General features: G+C 50.0%; 1 protein-coding gene and 1 long non-coding RNA gene across 10 annotated transcripts; both read right to left on the bottom strand.

Annotated features, from left to right (window-relative positions):
* Positions 1-13: 13 nt before the first annotated feature.
* On the bottom strand, positions 14-19,627 carry POMK (protein O-mannose kinase). Of its 9 annotated transcripts, none has more exons than XM_027122966.1 (6): positions 19,522-19,541; positions 17,337-17,430; positions 16,347-16,416; positions 12,045-12,347; positions 2,185-2,244; positions 14-2,063 (listed from the first exon to the last, which is right to left on the bottom strand). In XM_027122966.1, the coding sequence occupies exons 2-6, from the start codon at positions 17,397-17,399 to the stop codon at positions 1,474-1,476; spliced, it is 1,086 nt and encodes a 361-aa protein (XP_026978767.1). In that variant the 5' UTR covers positions 17,400-17,430; positions 19,522-19,541; the 3' UTR covers positions 14-1,473. The 9 variants fall into 9 exon arrangements, 8 of the variants coding, with proteins under 8 accessions (XP_026978767.1, XP_026978769.1, XP_026978772.1 ...); XM_027122968.1 differs by lacking the exon at positions 19,522-19,541 and adding an exon at positions 19,351-19,374; XR_003436298.1 differs by lacking the exons at positions 17,337-17,430; positions 19,522-19,541 and adding an exon at positions 17,129-17,257 and having other exon boundaries at positions 14-318; positions 1,403-2,244.
* LOC113628919 (uncharacterized) lies at positions 7,031-10,933 on the bottom strand. Its single transcript, XR_003436299.1, has 2 exons — positions 9,520-10,933; positions 7,031-9,437 (listed from the first exon to the last, which is right to left on the bottom strand). It is a non-coding gene; the product is annotated as an uncharacterized LOC113628919 (long non-coding RNA).
* Positions 19,628-21,020: the final 1,393 nt, after the last annotated feature.

Here is a 21,020-nt window from a genome sequence, read left to right as displayed (position 1 = left end):
CTATTCACCAGTGGATGGACATTTGGGTTATTTTCACCTTTTGTCTCTCACGAATAATGCTGCTATGAACATTCATGTACAAGTTCTTTTATGGCCATGTTTTCAATTCTCTCAGTTAAATACTGGGGAGGGGAACTGCTGGGTCATGGTAACTCTATTTTAACTTTTTGAGGAACTGCCAGACTGTTTTCCAAAGCAGCTGGAACACTTGACATTCCCACCAGCAGTGTATGATGGTTCCAGTTCTCTACATCCTCACCAACACTTGTTATTGTCCATCCTTCTGATTACAGCCGTCCTAGTGGGTTCTGGCAGCATTTTTATAACAGAAAGTAGCAGTTAATATACTCTGGGAAAGCGTGTTCTCCGACGAACCATAGGACCCACAGGACCTGATCAACCACAGGCAGTAGAATAGGGATAATACTGACAATACCCCTTATCCCACTGCCTGGGTTGCCCTCCCTGACAGTTAAGCACAGTGGTTCTCGAAATGTGGTCCCCAGACTGGCAGCACCAGAATCACCTGGAAACCAGTGAGAAATGCAAACTCTCAGACTCCACCCAGAGAGACTGAGTCAGAGCCTGTGGGTCAGGGCCCAGCTCCCTGTGACTCCAGTGACTGTGAGGCCTGTGCAAGCCAGGGGCAGGCAGCCGGCTGCACAGCATCTCTGCCCCTCAGTCAGCTTTAACCCCCTTACTGGTGATGATGACTGCACCAAATCCATCATCCCCTGCAAACAAGGATGACAGTGACCAAGGAAAGAGCTATTTGAAGGATTCAATCATGCAGCTCAAGTGGAAGGGCTTGACACCTTCCAGTAATGAGTGACAGATACTGTTGATATAAAATGTTCACAATAATTAATTTTGGACACAGAAAATCCAGCTGGAAGGTAAGTAGGAATTTCACAAGCACCATCCAAGGCAGTAACATAATCTCCATCATACTTGATATTTTAAACGTTCCTTATCCATTCAAAATTTCAAAGAACGTGCAAGCTCGCTGGGAAGGGAACGGCCCGGGAGCTTCACAGAGCAATCATTTGAAATGGTAGAGATGCCTCATCAGTACCAGTGAAATACACCGCAATACTCACCTAAAAAAGCGAGTACTACTGCTTGTTTCTTCCGTACACTGCAATTTAAAAACCTCTCTACATACATTTCTTACAAGCTTACACATTTAGGTGTTAGGGAAGCCTCTTTGTAGCTCCATTTTTGTTACTTCCTTCAGATACTGGCCAGACTCGCTGCTTCTTTGCACCTTCGCCTGAAGCCAGGCTCCCATCAAGCCTGGTTTGCTCTGGCTTAGTAACTCCTGCCAGGTGGCCAGGATAGGGAGCCGCTCACTTGTGCACACGGATGGAAGAACCACGGGTCAAAGCAGCAAAAACCTCACCATCAGAGCGGAACCACTGTAACTCTTCCATCCGATCCTTGACTCACATACCTCACCGACTGCACTGGTTTTTACAGCATCTCTCTTGTCTGAGATGTCGCGGTGTCTCTGAGTAGATTCAAAACCTTCTGGTAAGTGTCCAGGACGTCCTGAGCGGTGGGTCTCTCTGCAGGCGTCTGGCTCTTACACGCCTTGTGAATATCAAACAAGTGGAATCGGACCATGTCGCTCCCTTCTACGTGCCCCAGAAGGAAACTGGAGACGTCTGGAATCTTCCAGATGTCGATCTTCTCGTCATACGCGGGCATGAGGTCGTCGTGAAAAGGCACGTCCTCTCCGTAGGGCCACAGCTGCTCTGGGGCCACGAAGTCCCCGCGAAGCTCCCGGTGGCCACACTTCACCAGGGCCCCGGTGCTGCGGTTCACCAGGGGCAGGGCGTCCAGGTCGTTGAGCACGATGCTGAAGTTGGCGGTCAGCAGGTACTGGGACAGCGTCTTGGGCAGGTCGCTGGAGTCGCACATGACCAGCGTGCCCAGGGGGCTACGGTGCAGGAAGTCGATGATGGCCACGTAGCCCAGGGCCAGCTGCAGCCTGTGCTGCCATGTGTTCGTGCTTCGGTACTTGGAGAGGTTCAGCGTCGCCTCCAGGCTGCTCAGGGAGCCTAAGGGGTGGTACTCGGTGAGGATGCTGTTGTCATCCTCACAGTAGCCCAGCAGCGTGACAACGTGCTCACTCTGCAACGACTTCAGCATCCGCAGTCCGTGCAGGAAGTCGTCTCTTACCTCCAGCCTGGTGAGCCGCGACAAAGCCACCTTGCGTTCCTTCCACTCGGACAGAAACACCTGGAACACAGCCACAGAGAACGTCAACCCGGAACCCTTGTCAGCTGGTGAGCCAGGAAGCAACACGGCAAATGCCTCTCAGTGTCAGACGTGGTGCAGAGGACACAGACATTAGCGAGGCACAGCCTGTTCCAAAGACTTGCTCATAAGCAGGACCAGATGCCGGGTGAGGCAAATGCCCTGTCAGGGCGAAGGCCCAGCGCGGAGGAGGCTGGGCAGCTGGTCCGGGTGCTGAGGGCTGTCTGGAGAGCCCGCGGGAATGTCCTGGAAGCTGGTCTGTGGGATGACGGGGCTCGCAGGCCAGCTGTGGAGAATGGGGGGCACTCCCAGGAGAGGGGACGGCATGAACAAAGGCAGGGAGTGGCAGACAGACCAAATCAGGGCAGCACAAAGCGGGGGCGGGGCGGGAGAAGGCTGGAAAAGTGGTGAGTGGAGAGCTGGAAAACCCCACACAGGGACGGAGCCCAGCCAGCCCATCACACACAACGCCACCATTCGCTTTAAAAGGTGTCAGAGCAAACCACAAACAGGAACGACTCTACGTAAGGAATACATTTTTACACGGTCCGTGGTTTTGTGACTTCAGCTGTAACAGCAGGAGCTGAAGTGGCACACACTGGACCTGCTGTCCTGGCACACAGCTGGCAGAGGAGCCGCTGTACCACACAGCCTTGGATTCCCATTTCTATCAGCTGGCAAAGAAGAACCACAGGGGAATTCCCTGGCAGTCCAGTGGTTAGGACTCTGCACTTTCACTGTCATGGGCCCGGGGTTCAATCCCTGGTCAGGGAACTAAGATCTGTGAGCTCTGCGGCTTAGATAGATAGATAGATACATACATACATACATAGATAAATAAACAGATAAATAAATAAAGTGGTATGGAAAAAAAAAGAAATAAGAACCACTGATCTTCTGCTCGAGTCCCCAAAGGGAAGGCAGAAGGTTGCAGAAGAGACAACAGGATCCGGGTCAGGACTCCACCGCACCAGGTGGCTCCTGACCCCGTGGGCTGTGTCCCTCTGGCTTCCTCTTCTTCATTGTTAAAATAAAGCTTACGAAAGCAACTTGGGGCATATTTATCAAGAGCCTTTAACATTAAAATCTACAATCTATCTAAGGCAACAATCTGAAATACCTAAAAAGCTCTAAGAATAAAAATCTGGCATTATTTATAAAAGCATAACTGGAAGCTATCCATCCATCAAAAATCGGGGAGCAGTCCGGTTATGCAGGACCACTCAAGGAAGGTTACAGGGCTCAGCAAAATGCAGACCCTGATAGGGTTTTCACAGATAAAAGTCACGTTACAAATGAAAAGGATACAAAGTGTTTTCATACCATTGTTCTAACTGCATAAAACAAGGCAAAATTACATAGGAATCGAAGGATTTTTGCTGTTCTCTTTATATGCTTTTTTTTTTTCCTTCATACCTTTTGGTATAACTTTTCCAGAATGAATATATATTACTTTTATATTTTAAAACATTTTTTTAAAGAACTAAAAACTATTATTTCAAATGGAGGTGGGCTAGAGGACTGTGAAGATTTATTTTGGGCCTGAGAAGGGAGGTTCCTTAATGGAAAAACCCTTTAACTGCTGTTGACCGTTTATTCAAAAGAGAAATCTTTCAAGACCTTCTCAAAAACCCGAATTTGAGAAATTTCACTACGGATAATTTCTATTAAGAAGCCATATTTCTCTGGCTGCTACAGTCACTGTAAGTTTCATGAATATATATTTTATTTATTTTTATACAGAACACATTTTATTCTCTCCATAGATCTGCACCAGCACTGTATTTGATCTCTGACTCCAATATAAAAATCCTGTTTCTGGGCTTTCCTGGTGGCGCAGTGGTTGAGAGTCCGCCTGCCGATGCCGGGGACACGGGTTCGTTCCCCGGGCCGGGAAGATTCCCACATGCCACGGAGCGGCTGGGCCCGTGAGCCATGGCCGCTGAGCCTGCGCGTCCGGAGCCTGTGCTCCGCAGCGGGAGAGGCCACAACAGTGAGAGGCCCGCATACCGTAAAGCAAAACAAAACAAAACAAAACAAAACAAAAACCCTGCTTCTGTTAAGCCCATCACTCCCTTGGGCTCCCCTCCTGCTCGTGGTCGGCACCAGCACTAGCAGACGGCTTTGGTGTCCAGGCCCATTTTTCATACAAAACAGTAATCACTTTAGAGAAGCTGCCACGGTTTACGCATTTATTCAACAAGAAACGCGGGAGACGTTCGGCTACAGGCCTCGTGACTTCCTCCTGAACCCTCGTTTATGACAAATCCATTTTTGTGCCTCAGATAAATGAAAGATTAAATACTACTTATTATTAAGTAGTAATAGTCTTTGGGATCTCTCACAAATATCCGAAGCCTCCAATATTACATATTTGCAAGTTAAAGGTTAAGAATCATTTCTCAGAAACCAACTTTACCTTTTGTTTTTTAGTTATAAAAATAATCATGAATGCTTTTCTTGGTAAAAGTTCAAATACAGAAGGAGTAGAACTCCTTCCTCTGCATTTACTCCCAACCCAAAGGAAACTAGCTAACTATCTGGCTGGTAACCTCCCAGTTTCTCTATGCGTTTACATGTATTAATGTCCATTTATAAAATAGCATTGAGTTTATTATTTAAAGTGGGAATATGACAAATATATTGCAGGTGGCTTTTTTCATTTAACAGATGCCTCAGAAATCTTTCCGTAATGTATATATAGATCTAGGTCATTCTTAAAGCTGCAGAATATTTCATAGTATGGGTGTACTACTTATACTGGTATATTTTCAGTTTTACAGATGATCATTTCTTTTTTTTAAAACTAAAGTATGATATAATAAAAATTCATAAAATTTGGAACAGATGCTGTCAGAATGGATTAGGTTCTTTTTTCTACACAGCTCTATCATTTTACATAAACATTTAATAAGATCTTATGTAATCTATTTTTAAAGACTTGATAGACATTTAAACTATTTCCCATTTATTTCCTAGTAACAACAATTCTGCAATGAATAGCCTTATATTTACATCTCTGTGCACATGTGCAAGTGTTTTTATAAGCTAGGTAAGCAGATGCATCACTGAATGAAGACGAGGTGCTATCAGGACCCTTCAAAGTACCAACATGTACTCTCACCAATCGTGTATAAATCTTGTGTTCTAGAGCCTTAACCACACTAGGCGTTACCAATCTTGGTAATCTGTGCCAATCTAATGGTTGAAAAACATTTTCCTGTTCCAATCTGTATTTCCCTGATTAATGAGACTGAGCACTTTTCACCCTCTGGGCATTTCTGTATTTCTTCTGTGGAAAGTCTGTTCATTGTCCTTCATAGTATTTTCTCTAGGGTTGTTTGCTTTGTGCTTATTAATATCTAGTTCTTTATATATTATTCATGTGATCCTTTATTACAAATGTAAAGACAAATTTTAGAAGATAATTAGCTTATGTGGTCTTCTGTAGTACAATGTAAAATCTATCTTCATTCATTTAACAAGTACTTATTTCAATTAAAAAAACTGAAATAAATCCCTGCCCATATGAAATTTACATTCTAGTGCAGGAGGCGGACAAGAGAGAAAATAAATAGGAAGTGTGTAAAGTACATTAGAAGGTAAAACATGCTTTGGAGAAAAATTAAGCAGGGAAGGGTTTACAGCTTTACTAGCTTGGGGAAGCTCTCACTGGGGTGAGGCTCGAACAGGAGCCTGAAGGAGGTGGAGCATGGAGCCATGTGGCATCTGAGACCATGTCCCAGGCGGGGAGGACAGCAGGGTAAAGGCCCTGGGGTGGGATATGTCCACGGGCTGCAATGTCTGAGCAGGGGGAGGGGAGCAGAGGCTGGGAGAGGCCTTCAGTCGCCGAAAGGACTAGCGTGAGACAGGGCACCCTACACGGAGGAGCTGGCTGCTGTGAGAGCATCTGAAGGGGCAAGTGTGGAGGCAGAGAGCGCACTCTGGAGGCTGCCGAGATAATCAGGTACCAGGCACAGAGGCCTGGGCGGGGAGGGGGCCGAGGAGCGGCCAAATTCCAGGTCTCTCCTGCGTGTGGAGACACTGCAACTTGCTGAGGGACTGAACGTGGCTGTGGAGAAAGCAGGATGACAAGGGTGCCTACCTGGGCGGGGAGGGATAAATTAGGAGTTTGGGATGAACATATACACACTACTATATACAAGACAGATAATCAACAAGGACCTGCTGTGTCGCACAGGGAACTCTACTCAATACTCTGTAATGACCTATATGGGAAAAGAATCTGAAAAAGAGTGGATACATGTATATGTATAACTGACTCACTGTGCTGTACATCTGAAGCTAACACAGCATTGTATATCAACTCGACTCCAATATAAAAGAAAAATTAAATACAAAAACAAAGAATGCCTCCCGGGTTGTGGTGTAAGCAGCTGGACGGATGGGGTTGTCCTTAGGGTGATAGGGACGGTGAAGGAGGAGCCGGATAAGGGGATGGTCTGTGACATACTCAGCCTGAGAAGACATTCAACATCCAAGATGCGGGGTAGGCAGGAGGTAGAAAAGTCCAGAGTTCGTTCAGGGGATAAAGATACGGGGCTGGACGAGGCCACGCTGGCAGTGAGCACAGAGGAAAGTCCAAGGCTAAGAGGATGAGGAGGTGGAGCCTGCAGGGGAGACCGAGGGGCGGACGCTGCTATTTCATGCCACACCTGCGCTCCCGCCAGCCTTCCACAGTAAAAACAGATCACACACGGCCCTTCTAAGGGTTACACAAAACGAGAGGGCGACAGAGTAAGGGCTGAATCCATTCTTCTGATGGGAGCCAACTCAAATGTTATGGCTTTTTAACGTACCATACCTTAATTTTAAAGGAAAAACCACGTAACCAAGAAAACTCTGCTGGAGGGTTGCGCGGCTAAGTACACAGATGCTGCACGGGGCCACACCGCCTCCGCTCCCCCAGGTGGACACGAGTGGCCAGGATGGTGCCTGGTGTCCGCAAAGCACGGTGGAGTGTCCGCCCCCGGAAGCACCGGTTCTACTGCAGCCCTTCCTCCTCACGAGCACTGCTGCCCAAGTCTGTGGTTCAGAAAACAGGCAGCCCTGAGACGTGGCCGCTGCTGTCCTTGAGCGGCTGGCAGAAAACGTACCTGTCCGTTCAGTGTCATCTTGGGTTTAAAAATCCAAAAGGGCTGAACCCACTGTCACCTGCAGGCGTCAGACGGGACAGCGGGGAGGGGCAGGTGAAGGGCCTTCACCCTGGGCTCCAGCTCCTTCGAACATCCGAGCTGGATGTGCTGCGTTCATAATCAAAGGGCAGAAAAGGAAAAGCAGGGGTGCAGTCGGCCTTGCCCCCAAACCAGCTGCAGGAAAAGATCTGTGGCCCCAGCAATTCCAAACACAAACCAGAAACACAGCCTGGGGAAAGGGGGGAGGGTGGTGTGCTTGTATAGTGAGGAAACTGTCAAAGATAAGCCAGTATTTTATTTTATGTGGATTCAGCCAATGAGCCTTTGTGTTCAGGCCCCTAAAATTTGCTCTATGAACCTGCCACGGGCTAGACTTGCTCTATGAACCAGCCACGGGCTAGGTGCTGAGGACACACAGGTAACTGGTGTCTGTGCCCTCATGAAGCTTGCATTTATACAAGACAACAAACCAGATGCCAGATGGGAGGGTCCACGGCAGGGGGTGAGATGGGTTTAGAGAGGGATGTCAGGGAAAGCCTCTCAGAAGTGACATCTGAGCTGAGATCTGGACATGAGGAGTCGGGCAGACGGGGAGGAAGAGATTTCAGGCTGGGAAAGGCCCCGAGGTGAGAAAGGGCTTGTCTGATCAAGGAACAAAAGAAAGGGCAGGGTGGCTGCAGGGTGGGGTGAGGACCCAGACTGGTCTGGGTGAGTTTAGGAGGAAGGTAGGGCCCGGGTTTGGGGTTTTTCCTAAGGATGCTGTGGGTTTTAAGGAAGGGACATGTGTGGTCTGAAGTGTGTCTGCAAGACGCCTGCCTGGGGCTTGGGGAAGGGCACAGGTGGGCAGGGAGGCCGGTTCCAAGGCCAGGGACAGAGGGGTTACCCAACAAGTTGGGAAATGTTTTGAAAACATACCTGATGGAACTTGCTCTTGGCCTAGTCAGGGGGAGGTGGTGAGAGGACGCAAGCTGACTCCCTGGTCTGGCCGGCGCCACTGCGGGGAGTGCTGGCATTTACTGAGACAGGAGGGCTGGGGAAGAACGGGCTTCAGAGGGGAAATTACCAGGAGTTCCACCTTGGTCACACTTAGATTCTCAAGAGACTTCCAAGTAGACAGGTCAAGTACAGGTGGATACACAGACCTGCAGCTCAGGGGAGAGGGACGGGCTACAGGTATCAAGCTGGGGGTCGCCAGCCCATAAAATGCATTTAGAGCAATGGATAGATTAAATCACCTAAGAGTGCATCCCAAGAAGAAAAAGAAGGGGACCCTGGAAGCCACCGGGAGGAATAAGGTTTCTCAGCCTCAGCACCAGGGCCACCTCGGGCCGCGCAGCCACCTGCTGGGGATGGGGCCGTCCCCGCATGGCAGGGTGGTCAGCAGCGCCCCTGGTGTCTGCCCACTGGACGCCCGTGTCACCTCCCCACGCCCAGCTGTGACAGCCACACGGGGGTCTCTACTCATTGCTAAACGTCCCCTGAGGAGTAGCCTCGCCTCTGGGCTAAGAACCGCTGCTTGAGGCAAGAAGAGCGAACAGGAGAAGCCAAGGGGAGAGTAAATAGGAAGGGCTGCCCAGGGGAGGAAAACCAGCAAGTCGAGGAGCCCGGGCTGCAGGAAAGGTCAAGTGAGAGGCAGGCAGAGCAACATCTGGCCAGGGGTCAGCGGGAAGCTGGGTGAGAGTGTCTCCCTGGAGGTTGGTGTTTGGGAGCCTCTCAGGAGGAGGATGGAAGGGTGGATGGGTGAGGAGGAAGCAGAGGGGAAGCAACAGGGAATCACGGGAAGAGGGTTTTCTCTTTGAAAGCGCGAGCGTTTGTGTGTAGCCAGTAGGGACCACCTTCAGAGTGGGGAAGAGCAATGATGTAGGGAAGGGGGAATCATTTAAAGGGAACTTGTGAGCAGTCAGGGACGACCCCGGAGCTGGAACGTTTGTAGGTCGGGTGGGCAGATGAGGACAGGGCCTCTGGGTGGCTTCTGTTTTCACAACATCTTAGTAGCAAGATCACCAGCTAAGGAAACGTCTAAGGAAACGAGGGGGTTGTTAAAGGAAACGTCTGTCTCAGAGAATGGGAGGAAAAAGTAGCTAAGGGAAAAGAGCCTGACCCCTGGGCTGTGCTGAGGTTTGTGGTCGTGCCGGAATGGCAGGGTTGTGACGTTCCTCTCTGCCTCCAGGACAGCTGCCCAAGTGCAGATACACAGCTGGCGTCAACCGGGTGTGGGGCTTTCCCCGCCAGGCAGGATGGAGACAGAGATGCAGGGAGACATTGCCAGTGTCTACGCCAGAGTGACGAGGACACAGCAGCAGAATCTGCTGCTGGGTGAGTCAGAATGCAGACAGGCGGGAGGGTCAGAGAGGGAGAAGGGGGTGGGATCAGCCCACTGAGGCCCCGAGGAGTTACTGAAGCCGGGGCGCTAGGAAGGGCGGAGTGGAGGTCAGACAGGGATGTCAGGAACTTTGGTCACAGAAATTCCTATTGAGAAACTATGCCCCCAGAACGGGTGCCAGAGAGGAGGGATGCCCACGTAGGCGGGGTGGCCGCAGCAGGATTGTGGGAGTAGGTGCCTACCCGGAGTGTCAGGGGACTGCCCTGGGCCGGACCATGCACAGGCCCTGGGGTCCCAACGGGGCAGGACAGATGGGGCTCCCAGTGGAGCTGACATCTTGCGCTCGGAACACCTGTGACCCAAGGGCAAGTTTCAGCCAAAGAAACAAAATCTCAGTGTAACAGCCCTTTACCTTAACAAACAAACCACATTCCACATTGTTGAATCTAGTGGGCTGGGTGTCATCTGCGAGGTTCCGTAAAATCAAATCTGTCCTCAAACAATAATCTGCCACCATCGAAGCTACTCAAAAACACCCTTCAGGGTAAAAAGCAATTCCAAAAACGTTCTGAGCGAGCACAGCAGCATGGAAACAAGCGGGCAGCCCTCAGGGTCCCTCTCCGAAGGAGACAGAAATTACCTGGCTGTGAGTCCTCTACTGCTCCCCTCCCTGGTGACCGCTTAGCCCAATGCTGTCAACACCCCCCAAATCTCCATCCCCGCCCCCGAGTGCCAGACTCGTACACCCGACTGCCCGTGTCCCTGCCTGGCCACCTAAACGGCTCAGGATGGCCACCTCACACACTCACAAGGCCTCCCCGAGCAGGTGACGCAGACCCTGTCCTCCCTGCTGCCCCAGCCGGGCGCCTCTGCCATCCCCTCCCTTACACCCCACGTCCAGGCTACTGGGACGTCCTACCGTCCCCACCTTTAAGATACAACCAGAACCCACTGATTTCTTACCGTGTCCGGCGCTGACACTCATGTCGAGCTGTAGCCACCTGTCACCAAACTCCCCACGAGCCCGGCCGGGTCTGCTCTGCACACAGGCCAGCCGTCCTCCCCTCCACTCACGCTGCCCGAGGTGGTGCCTGCGGCCAGCACCCCTGGGGCACCCTCACCTCTGACGCCTTCCTCGCATCCTGCCTCTGGTCCTGGACAAGCAGGCACATCCCACCCAGGGGCGTCTGCTGGTCCCCATCTTTCTTGCTGGGTCACTGTCCCCAAGTACCACACCATTCTGACCACCTGGAGTAACAAGCCCGCGGCTCTTCCCTTGCCCCACTGGCTCAGAGCACGTCACTAACACAGCTTCCTACGCACCTGTTTCTTGTCTTCTTGACTGTCTGACTCCCCAGCCGGCTTCAAGGGCCTTTGTTCTGTCCACTGCTGCACCCCCAGCAGTGGGATCAGCCCACCGAGGCCCCAAGGAGTTACTGAAGTCGGGGCGCCAGGAGGGGCGGGGTGGAGGTCAGCACCCACTACAATGAGCACCCACTACAATGAGCGGGCGAATCTGAAGAAACCCATTACCTTCCCGTCACCTGGCTTCATGGTTTCACCTCACATTAATTCCCCTCCCTTCTTCCCTCTGACTCCCCCCTTCAAGGTGAATCCTTTCCCCATTCAGGGACGCAGCTGTCTATCCAGCTGCAGCCCTGCCGTCACTCGCTGCGTCCTCACAGAGGGTCTGTCCTGTTCAACACCCTTCACTGGCTTCTGGAGTCACCCTGTCTCAGTGCAACCACTGCGGAAATGCAGCCCATGAGACGGGGCTCTGGAAGCTTCTACGTGAGAACTGAATTCGCCCCTTTGCTTTCTCTTTTTAAAATAAAAAATTTTTAATCAATATAATACCACTATAGAGTTTGAAAAATACGAACGAAAAAAGCTGCCCCAAATCTTCCTTCACCATAACACACTTTCTATCATTTCAATATTTTTCTACATATATAATCTTGCAGATGAAAACTGCATATTGCACAATTTTCTATTTTGCTTTTCTACTTATCATAATGAGAGCTTTTGCACGTTGCCGCAGAGGGTTCCTAACTACACTTACTGGCTGTAGAATATTCTACAAGTGGTTGGACCATAACTTAACCGTTGCCCTGTAGTTATGACTTCTAGTTTTCTATTACTGTCAACAGCGAAGCAGAGTGCTCCTTGGTGCATCTAGCCGCTTCCTTCCTTCTCCTCCCTCTATAGGATAATGTCCCAGCTGGAGGCACTGGCGGCCACACGATGCCAGCCCCCCTCCCGCTGGGCCACTCGCTGCCCCGGGCGGTGAGCCAGGGACTCACTCTCTTCACGGCTCCTTCCCCGACACGCTTCATCTGCCTCACTTCTGTCCTCAGCTGCTCGCAGGACAGCCACGGGGAGCAGTTGCTCGTCGGCCCCATCCTGAAGTGGCCGTAGGGACAGCGCGTGGGGTCCTCCGTGGAGCGCCGGGGTGAGATGAAGAGCCAGTCGAGGCAGAGGTAGAGGAGGGCGTTCATGAGGGCCATGGACAGCAGCAGTCCCACCACCGGGGGCACGTCCCTGGGCGGGGGCCCTTTCCTGCCCTCCTGGGGCCTCGTCTCCATGGCGCTGGCTTCTGCAAGCTCCTAAAACAGGGAAACAGGGAGTATCACGGTCCATCTTATTTCAGGAAGGACTGAGGGTGACACAGCCTCCCGGGCCTCAGGGTCACCGTGAGGATCAGAGAGGGTTTGAGAGCAGCCTTGCACCAAACGCTCGATGCCAGCCCCTCCCAGAATTGTTGCTTCCTATTACAGCTTCGAGCAGAAGGGAGTCTTGGGTCTGACTTTGTCTCTGTCTCCCTGCAGCTGTCTGCGCTGAGTAGATACGCACTGAACAGTTAGTAAGATGAAAGCAAACTGTGGCTTTGTTAGTCCAGTGGGGTTGGGGCAGGAGGTGGACAGGAGAGAAGCTGGGGTCGGGGTATGGCTGGGACTCTGAGGGGTTGGGATGTTCCTTGCAAGGTACTCAAAAGCCCCCTGATGTTTTTGAGAAGCAAAGGTGTGAAAGGTGCCCCAGGGTGGGAGGCCCCAGTGGGAATCCAGAACGAGCACTGATGAGAACGCAGGCAACACGACCAGGGGGAGACGGGCGGGCACACAGGTGAGCACCACGGTGAGGCAGGGGCGCTCGCCATCCAGTGGGCTCCCGTCTGGGAGCAGGTGCGAGGCCCGGGGTGGAGGCAGGCGTTACCACCCGGTTGCCTCGGTGGAGGGTGGGGAGGGACCTGGACATCGGGAGCGGGACACTCAGGGTGCCTGGGGCGGACGCTGGTTGCCACGCGCAGGGAGCATCACTACCCCGACGAGCGACGTGGCTGTACCACTGTGCGCTGGCTTAACCACAGCACTGGGGCACACGGGACACCACTGACGGCACAGACCCTGTGCCAAAGCTCAACAGCCAACGTGCAGGCCTGGCCCCTCGGCAGCACCTGGCCTGGCTGGCTGACCACTCCCTCCCTCCTCCTGAAAACGCTCTGCACTCGGCTCCCAGGAAACCACTTGCGGCTGGGACCTGGCCCCCACCCTCGTTCCCGGGGTGGGGAGATCTCCATGACCATCCGCTGAGCTCCAGGTGTGAAGCCCAGACCCAGCCTCCCCAGAACTCCACACCTGCCTTCCTGACACCTCTACTTGGAGTCTGGTGGACAACTCAAAAATAATATTTCTCCTCTGCAATAAAAAGACAAATAACTCAATTTAAAAATGGGCAAAGGACTTGAACAGACATTTCTCCAAAGAAGATATACAGATGGCCAACAGGCACATGAAAAGATGCTCAACTTTAATAGTCACCAGGGAAACGCACACCAAAACGACAAGATCCCACCTCACATCCTCTAGGATGGCTATAATCAAAAAACCAGGTGGTAACAAGTGTGGATGGGAAACCCTCATACGTTGCTGGTGACAATGCAAAATGGAGCAGCCACTGTGGAAAACAGTCTGAAGTCCTCAAAGGTTAAACACAGAGTTACCACCAAATCTACTGCTCGGTATCTACCCAAGAGAACTGAAAACACACATTCGTGCAAACACTTGTACATGAATGTTCACAGCAGCATTATTCATAACAGCCAAATAGTGAAAGCAACCTAAATGTCCATCAGATGATGCCTGGATAAACAGAACGTGATGTGTCCACACAATGACATAGTATTCAGTCATTAAAAGGAATAAAGCACTAATACATGCTGCAACATGCACTGAAAACATTATTCTCAGGAAAATTAACTAAGGGAAATAGCATATGATTCCATTTATATAAAACTCCAGAACAGGGAAGTCCAGAGACAGCAAGTAGATCAGTGGTTGCCAGGGCCTGGGTGGAGGCGGACATGGGGAGAGGTAGTTGATGTGACAGGATTTCTTTTTGGATGAAAATGTTCTGGAATTAGTGGTGACGGTTGCACAACCTTGTGAATATACTAAAAATCACTAACTGTACACTTTAAAATAGCAAATCTACAGCCTGTAAAATATATCTCAACCTAATTTTTAAATTGAATTATAGTTGATTTACAATATTGTATTAGTTTCAGGTGTACAACATAGTGACTCAGTATTTTTCTAGATTATATTCCATCTAAAGCGACAGCAAGTCCACTACCTACGAACGAGTTCCATTCCAAGGCAGTGTTCGTTAAGTCCAACAAAGTTAGCCTAGGTACCAAACTCACACAGTCGGCTATAGCACTGTACTGTAATAGGTTTATAATACTTTTCACACAAATAATACATAAAAAACAAACACAAAAAATACAGAAAACATTTTTAATCTTACAGTAGAGTACCCTGAAAAGTACAGTAGTCCAGTACAACAGCTGGCACACAGGGGCTGGCATCGAGTGAATAGGCAAGAAGAGTTACTGACTGGAGGAGGGAGAGAAGGTGGGAGATGGCAGAGCTGAAGGATTGTCAGCAATAGGAGACGGAGGGCAAGCTGCCATTTCACTCACGCCTGACGATGATGGAACATAGGTTCGCATCTTTGAAGGCTCGCAACTTGAAGGTTCATGTGTAGGGGACTTACTGTATTACAAAACAATGGCTGTATTCCCTGTGCCGTACAATTATCCTTGTTGCTTACCTATTCTATACATAGGAGTTTGTAACTCTTAATCCCATACCTCTATCTTGCCCCCTCTCTTCCCTCTCCCCACTGGTAACCACTGGTTTGTTCTCTATGTCTGTTTCTGTTTTGCTATATACATTTGTTGGTTTTATTTTTAGATTCCACATATAAGTGACATCATACGGTATTAGTCTTTCTCTGACTTATTTCACTAAGCATAATACTCTCTAGGTCCATCCATGTTGTTACAAATAGCAGAATTTCATTCCTTCTTATGGCTGAGTGATCAGAAAACCTGAATAGACATTTTTCCAAAGACAATATGAACGGCCAACATATGAAAAGATGCTCAGCATTGTTAATCATCAGAAATGCAAATTAAAACCATAATGAGATATCACCTCACACCTGTCAGAATGGCCATCATCAAAAAGACAAGAGACAATAAATGCTGGAGAGGGTGTGGAGAAAAGGGAACCCTCCTGCACTGTTGGTGGGAATGTAAATTGGTGCAGCCACTATGGAGAACAGTGTGAAGGCCCCTCAAAAAACTAAAATTAGAACTACCATATAATCCAGCAATCCCACTTGTGGGTATATATTCAGCAAAAAAAAAACCCCACTAATTCGAAAAGTTACATGCACCCCAATGCTGACTGCAGCTCTATCTACCATATAAATAGACATGGAAGCAACCTAAGTGTCAATCGACAGAGGAATGGATAAAGAAGACGTGGTATGTATTTGTATGTATATATAAAATCTCAACATTAAAATATAAAAATACTTCCCGGGCTTCCCTGGTGGTGCAGTGGTTGAGAATCTGCCTGCCAATGCAGGGGACACAGGTTCGAGCCCTGGTCTGGGAGGATCCCACATGCCGCGGAGCAACTAGGCCCGTGAGCCACAATTACTGAGCCTGCGCGTCTGGAGCCTGTGCTCCACAACAAGAGAGGCTGCGATAGTGAGAGGCCTGCGCACCGCGATGAAGAGTGGCCCCTGCTTGCCACAACTAGAGAAAGCCCTCACACAGAAACCAAGACCCAACACAGCAAAAATAAATAAATTAATTAATAAACTCCTACCCCCAACATCTAAAAAAAAAAAAAAAAAGGGAAACCTTTAAAAAAAAAAAAAAAAAACTTCCCAAACTCAACTCTTCCCCTCAAATCTGCTGTTTTCAGTGTTCACAATCTCAGTGAGTGACAACTGTATTCTTCCAGTGACAAGGCTGCAGGTGAAGGGTCAGGAGTGACACTCTTCTGCTGAGCAGGGAATTTTAGAAGTAATGGACCCTTCTACGGGTCAGTGTACTCTTCCTAATGAGAACAGAACACGCTGCTTTGCTCATCCCTGCCGTCATGACGAGGTGCTCGAGAGACCCTGGCTCTACTCGACTGCTCCAGCCTCATTTAACAGCTCCTTTCTCGAGACGATGCCACATGCTCACCCGCCACCTGAGTCCTGTCAGCAACGTCCAGCAATGCTGCAGGGAGTTGTCTGCTCACCTTCCTCACCGAGATTCCGGGCCCACATCTTTCTCTCCACCTCTCTCCCTCCAGGCATCTTCCAGGACTCCTGTGGACATGATGACGACGTTCACCACTCAGGCCTCACGGTCTCTTGAGCTTCTTCCACCGACGCCTGATTCTTAGAAGGTGACCTTAAAGAAATGGGCAAAACCACGGCCATCTCTCCTCTGTAGCATTTAAAGTGACCAAGAGTGTGTCAACTTAGACCTGAGGTCAGGGAGCAGAGAACTATTTTCTGTAAAGGATCAGACAGCAAATGTTCAGGTTTAGGGGCCGGAAGCGGGAATCGAGTGGCCACGGCACCGTGATGTGCGGGGTGAGAAGCAGTGGTGCCGAGCGACCAGGTAACTGTCAGAGTTATTTCATCTCGTTGTCAGCAGCAGCCAGGCCATGCTACACAAGTGAGCGAGCATGACTGTGCCCCAACAAAACTGTGTTCATGGAAGCTGAGATTCGAATTTCACATGCCACATGTTCTTTTGATATTCCCCCCAACATTTAAAAAAGTGAAACGCATCCTCAGCTCACAGGCTGTACAAGAATGGGTGGCGGGGAGCAGCCAGCCAGCCCAGCTTAGGTGACGGCATCCCTCTGGATGTCGTGGGCCCCCCTTCCATTCCACGCCTTCCACGCAGTCTCGTCCCCGCATGTGGCTCTGGCGGCTGTGTACACGCCGATTGTTTCAGGTCTCTTCTGTGGCCTGGCTCTTTCCCCTACACTTCGCTCAGTTGGCCCCTCAAGGTCTGCAACATCCATACCTGAATTCTGTCTCTCCGGTCGCCAGCATGCCCACTCCACAGGGTTCCCCTCTGTGACGGGCACACAACCAGGTGACTTGATTCTTCCCTCCCCGTAGCCACTAGACCAACCAGTCACCACCGACAGTCACTTGTCTCTGCAAAGCTCCCAAATCTGCTCACACCCGATCCCCCCGCCCCCGTTCCCCCGCCCTGGTCTAAGCATCACCTTCCTGGGCTTCTGCAACGCTTTCCTACGCACTCTCCCACTGCTTTCTCTTTTCCAATCCATTTTCCTCACCGACTAGGATCTTTTTTCTTTCCTGAAATGTTTCAAGCATAAAGAAAGTTAAAACGTAAGATCATGAGCACCCATCCAGCTTTGTCAAGTAATACTGCATCCCCTTGTTAAAGAAATAACCTATTACAAACATGGTTGGAGCCAGGGGCCCCTCGCAGTCCTATTCTGCTCCATCCCAAGAAACAGTCCCCATCCTCAAGCTGGTATGTCAGTAGTTCTCAAACTGTGGTCCCTGTACCTGCCGCAGCACCACCTGGAACTTCTGAGAAATGCAGGTTCTTAAGTCCTTGCCCCACACCTACTGCACCAGAAACTCTGAGGTGGAGCCCAGACATCTGTGTTAACACACGTGACGTGGGGGTGCAAGCTGAACTTTAATAATTTCCATGCATGCTTTTTATTCTCACCACATGAGTATGTGCCCATAAATAACAACACATAATACACGTATGTTTTCAAACTTTATATTAATACAAGCAGTGTTGTACTGTTCGTCCCTCAGTAACCGCAGGGGATTGGTTCCAGGACCCCGTGTGAAAACCAACATCTGCGGATGCTCAAGTCCCTCATATAAAATGGCGTAGAATCCCTCTGTATCAGGGATGCAGGACACAAAGTCCTCTTACGACTTGCTTTTTTAAAAGCCCAGCATTATGTTTTTGAGGTTTATCGAAGCAGATACATGACGCTCTACTTCGCTCTTTTGGATTGACTATACCGCAGCTGGTGATTCAGGTTTGCACACACTTCCTGTGTACATGTGGAAGGTTTACACAGGGTCTTTTTTTAAAAAATCATTTTATTTATTTTTGGCTGCGTTGGGTTTTCATTGCTGCACACGGGCTTTATCTAGTTGTGGCGAGCAGGGGCTACTCTTCGTTGCAATGCCCGGGCTTCTCACTGTGGTGGCTTCCCTTGTTGCGGAGCAGGGGCTCAGTAGTTGTGGCATGTGGGCTTAGTTACTCTGCGGCATGTGGGATCTTCCCAGACCAGGGCTCGAACCCGTGTCCCCTGCGTTGGCTGGCAGATTCTTAACCACTGTGCCATCAGGGAAGTCCCACCCACTTCTTAAAGAAGTCATTCACCCACTCCATCACCTTATGGTCTTTTTTTTAAAGATTTATTATTTACTTAATTTGTTTTTGGCTGCATCGGGTCTTAGTTGTGGCATGCAGGATCTTTCATTGTGGCTGCGGGCGTCTTTCTAGTTGTGGTGCCCAGGCTCCAGGGCGTGTGGGCTTTGCACTTTGCGGCAAGAAGGCTCTCCAGCTGTGGTGTGCGGGCTTAGTTGCCCCGTGGCATGTGGGATCTTAGTTCCCTGACCAGGGATCGAACCCGCATCCCCTGCATTGTAAGGAGGATTCTCTACTACTGGACCACCAGGGAAGTCCCCTCCTTTTTCTTTTAAAGGCATATTTCTGTAGTATGTTGCCCAGAGTTAGGGAAGAGGCTGTATGGCTGAGGAAATGTTCTCGCCCAGAAATAAGCAAAACGACACTGAAAGCTTCTACAAATTAAGAAATAACGATTAAAGGTCCAGGTGGGTAGGAGAAATTCAGGCACTGTTTAGACACAAAGGATTTCTGACAACAAGAAAAAACTGGCAACAGGAAAAAAGTGGTTCCCACTGCTATACACTCACAGCTTAATTTAAAAAGAAAAGCAATGGAACAAAATTGGTTTTTACCAGCTACAGAATAATTTACACAACCAACCAGAGAAGAAATGATGAATTAGTGCCCGCCCCCCCCGCCCATACAATTTTGGTTAGAATCCCATTTTGCCAACAAAGCACAGGTACATTAATTATTTTAAATATTCCTGATGCCTGCTTAGCCTTAAGGTTCTATAGTAAAGGTCAAGCAAGGGTGGAGAAGACAAGACCACCAAAGAACACGGCTAAACCCTGCTTTTTAAAAAGGGGCAGCAGACGATTCCAGACCTGGAGGCGGTGGCAGCGCGGCACCAACAGAGGCAGGACCTGAAGCCTGTCCCGGCGGCGTGTCCGTCGGCTCAAGTCCAGCTCGGGCGCCGGGCAAGACGCGGCCCAGCTACCCCCGCGCCCGCCCGCCGCCCCTACCTGCCGACCCCTCCCCCGGCCCGCCGCCCCTACCTGCAGTCCCGGTTCCCGGTCTGGCTCGCGGCCTCCTGCGCCTGCGCGGCCGGAAGCGCGCCCAGCAGGACCAGCGCGAGGGTGCGCCCTAGTGTCGTCCTCCCGCCGCCGCGCACCCGGAGATCGGTCGCCGGAACGCAAAGCCGGTGTCGGAGCGCATCCGGAAGCAGCGCCGGCGCACCCGGCCGGCTCCTGTGGCGGCTGCTTCTCTGCCAGCGCGTGAGGGCGGTGACGTGTTTAGTCCGGACGCGCAGCCGGGTGCAGGTGCCGGTGCCGGTGCGGAGAGGACTTGTACGATCTAGACGCAGCAGAAAGCTCCCGCTCAGCGCAAGGCCGTGCTTCCAAAGGGCGGTCCTCAGACCAGGTGCCGACGCTTCACGGCTCCAGGGAACTTGTCAGGAGTGCGCATTCTGGGCTCCATCCCAGGCGGGGCTGGGGCCAGCGCTCTGTGCTTTTACAGGCCCCCGGGGGTGCCCGTGCTAGACGTCCACGTTTGTTTATGCGTAACTTCATCCTGGAAAAACACTAGGTGAATGCGGAAAAATGCACCCAGCTGAGCCGCGCTGCGTAGGAACGCACAAAGCACACGCACGCACCTCAGCATCTCTCAGTGTCTTCAGTTCCTGTCGTGAGCCACAGCCATCCACATCTGGTGTTTCAACTTACCAGTGGGTTTCGGGTAACTCCCCATCGCTTCACAATAATTCAGAGGCTGCAGCCCTTCCAATGCCCATGTCTAGAACTGAGAAATATAATAACCAAAACAAAAAACTCATTGGATTGGTTCAATAGTAGAATGGAGATGACAAGAGAAAAAAAGTCAGTGAATTTGAAGACAGATTAATAGAAATGATCTAATCTGACCAACAGAGGGAAAAAAAGGAAAAAGAAAGAAAAAAAAAAGAACAAACGGCACCTTCGGGACAATAACAAAAGGTCTAACATTCTTGCATTGAGAATCCCACAGAAGAGAAAGGGCTGAAAAAATGTTTGAAGAAGTAATGGCTGAAGATATCCCAAGTTTGGTGACACCTACAGATTCAAGAAGCTGAGCAAATAGGGTAAATCCAAAGACATCCATGGCCAGACACATCAAAATCAAATTACTAAAGACAAAAATTTTGCAAGCAGCCAGAGAGAGATGACATGTAGGTGAACGACCATTCTAATGACAGGAAGTGACATTTCTCAAGTGCTGAAAGAACTGTAAACTCAGAATTCTATATCCAGCGAAAACATCTTTCAGGAATGAAGATGAAATAAAGACCTTCTCAGCTGAGGAAAACTAAACAGGATTTGCAACCAGCAGAACTAATCTAAAAGAACTGCTGAAAGAAATTTCTTCAGGCAAAAGGAAAATTATACCAGAAGGAAACTTGGAACATCAGGAATGAAAGAAAAGTAACAAAAATAGTAAATCTCTTGGTAAATGTAATAGACTACTATTCTTGAGTTCTTTAAAATATGTTTGGTGGTTGAATGCAAAAAAATTGTCTGAT

The sequence above is a fragment of the Aethalodelphis obliquidens genome, unplaced genomic scaffold (genome assembly GCF_003676395.1).
Source record: "Aethalodelphis obliquidens isolate GAN/ISIS:26980383/991018 unplaced genomic scaffold, ASM367639v1 scaffold25, whole genome shotgun sequence".
Lineage (NCBI taxonomy): Eukaryota > Metazoa > Chordata > Mammalia > Artiodactyla > Delphinidae > Aethalodelphis > Aethalodelphis obliquidens.
This window is presented reverse-complemented; position numbering and strand designations above follow the sequence as displayed.

Coding starts and splice junctions, on each gene's coding strand:
- POMK (XM_027122965.1), bottom strand. CDS start 17,157: ATGCTGGCGACCGGAGAGACAGAATTCAG. Junction 12,348..16,346: donor CCGGAATCTCGGTGAGGAAG/GTGAGCAGACAA, acceptor TCCCTGTTTTAG/GAGCTTGCAGAAGCCAGCGC. Junction 2,245..12,044: donor GGGAAGGAGCCGTGAAGAGA/GTGAGTCCCTGG, acceptor GCTGTGTTCCAG/GTGTTTCTGTCCGAGTGGAA.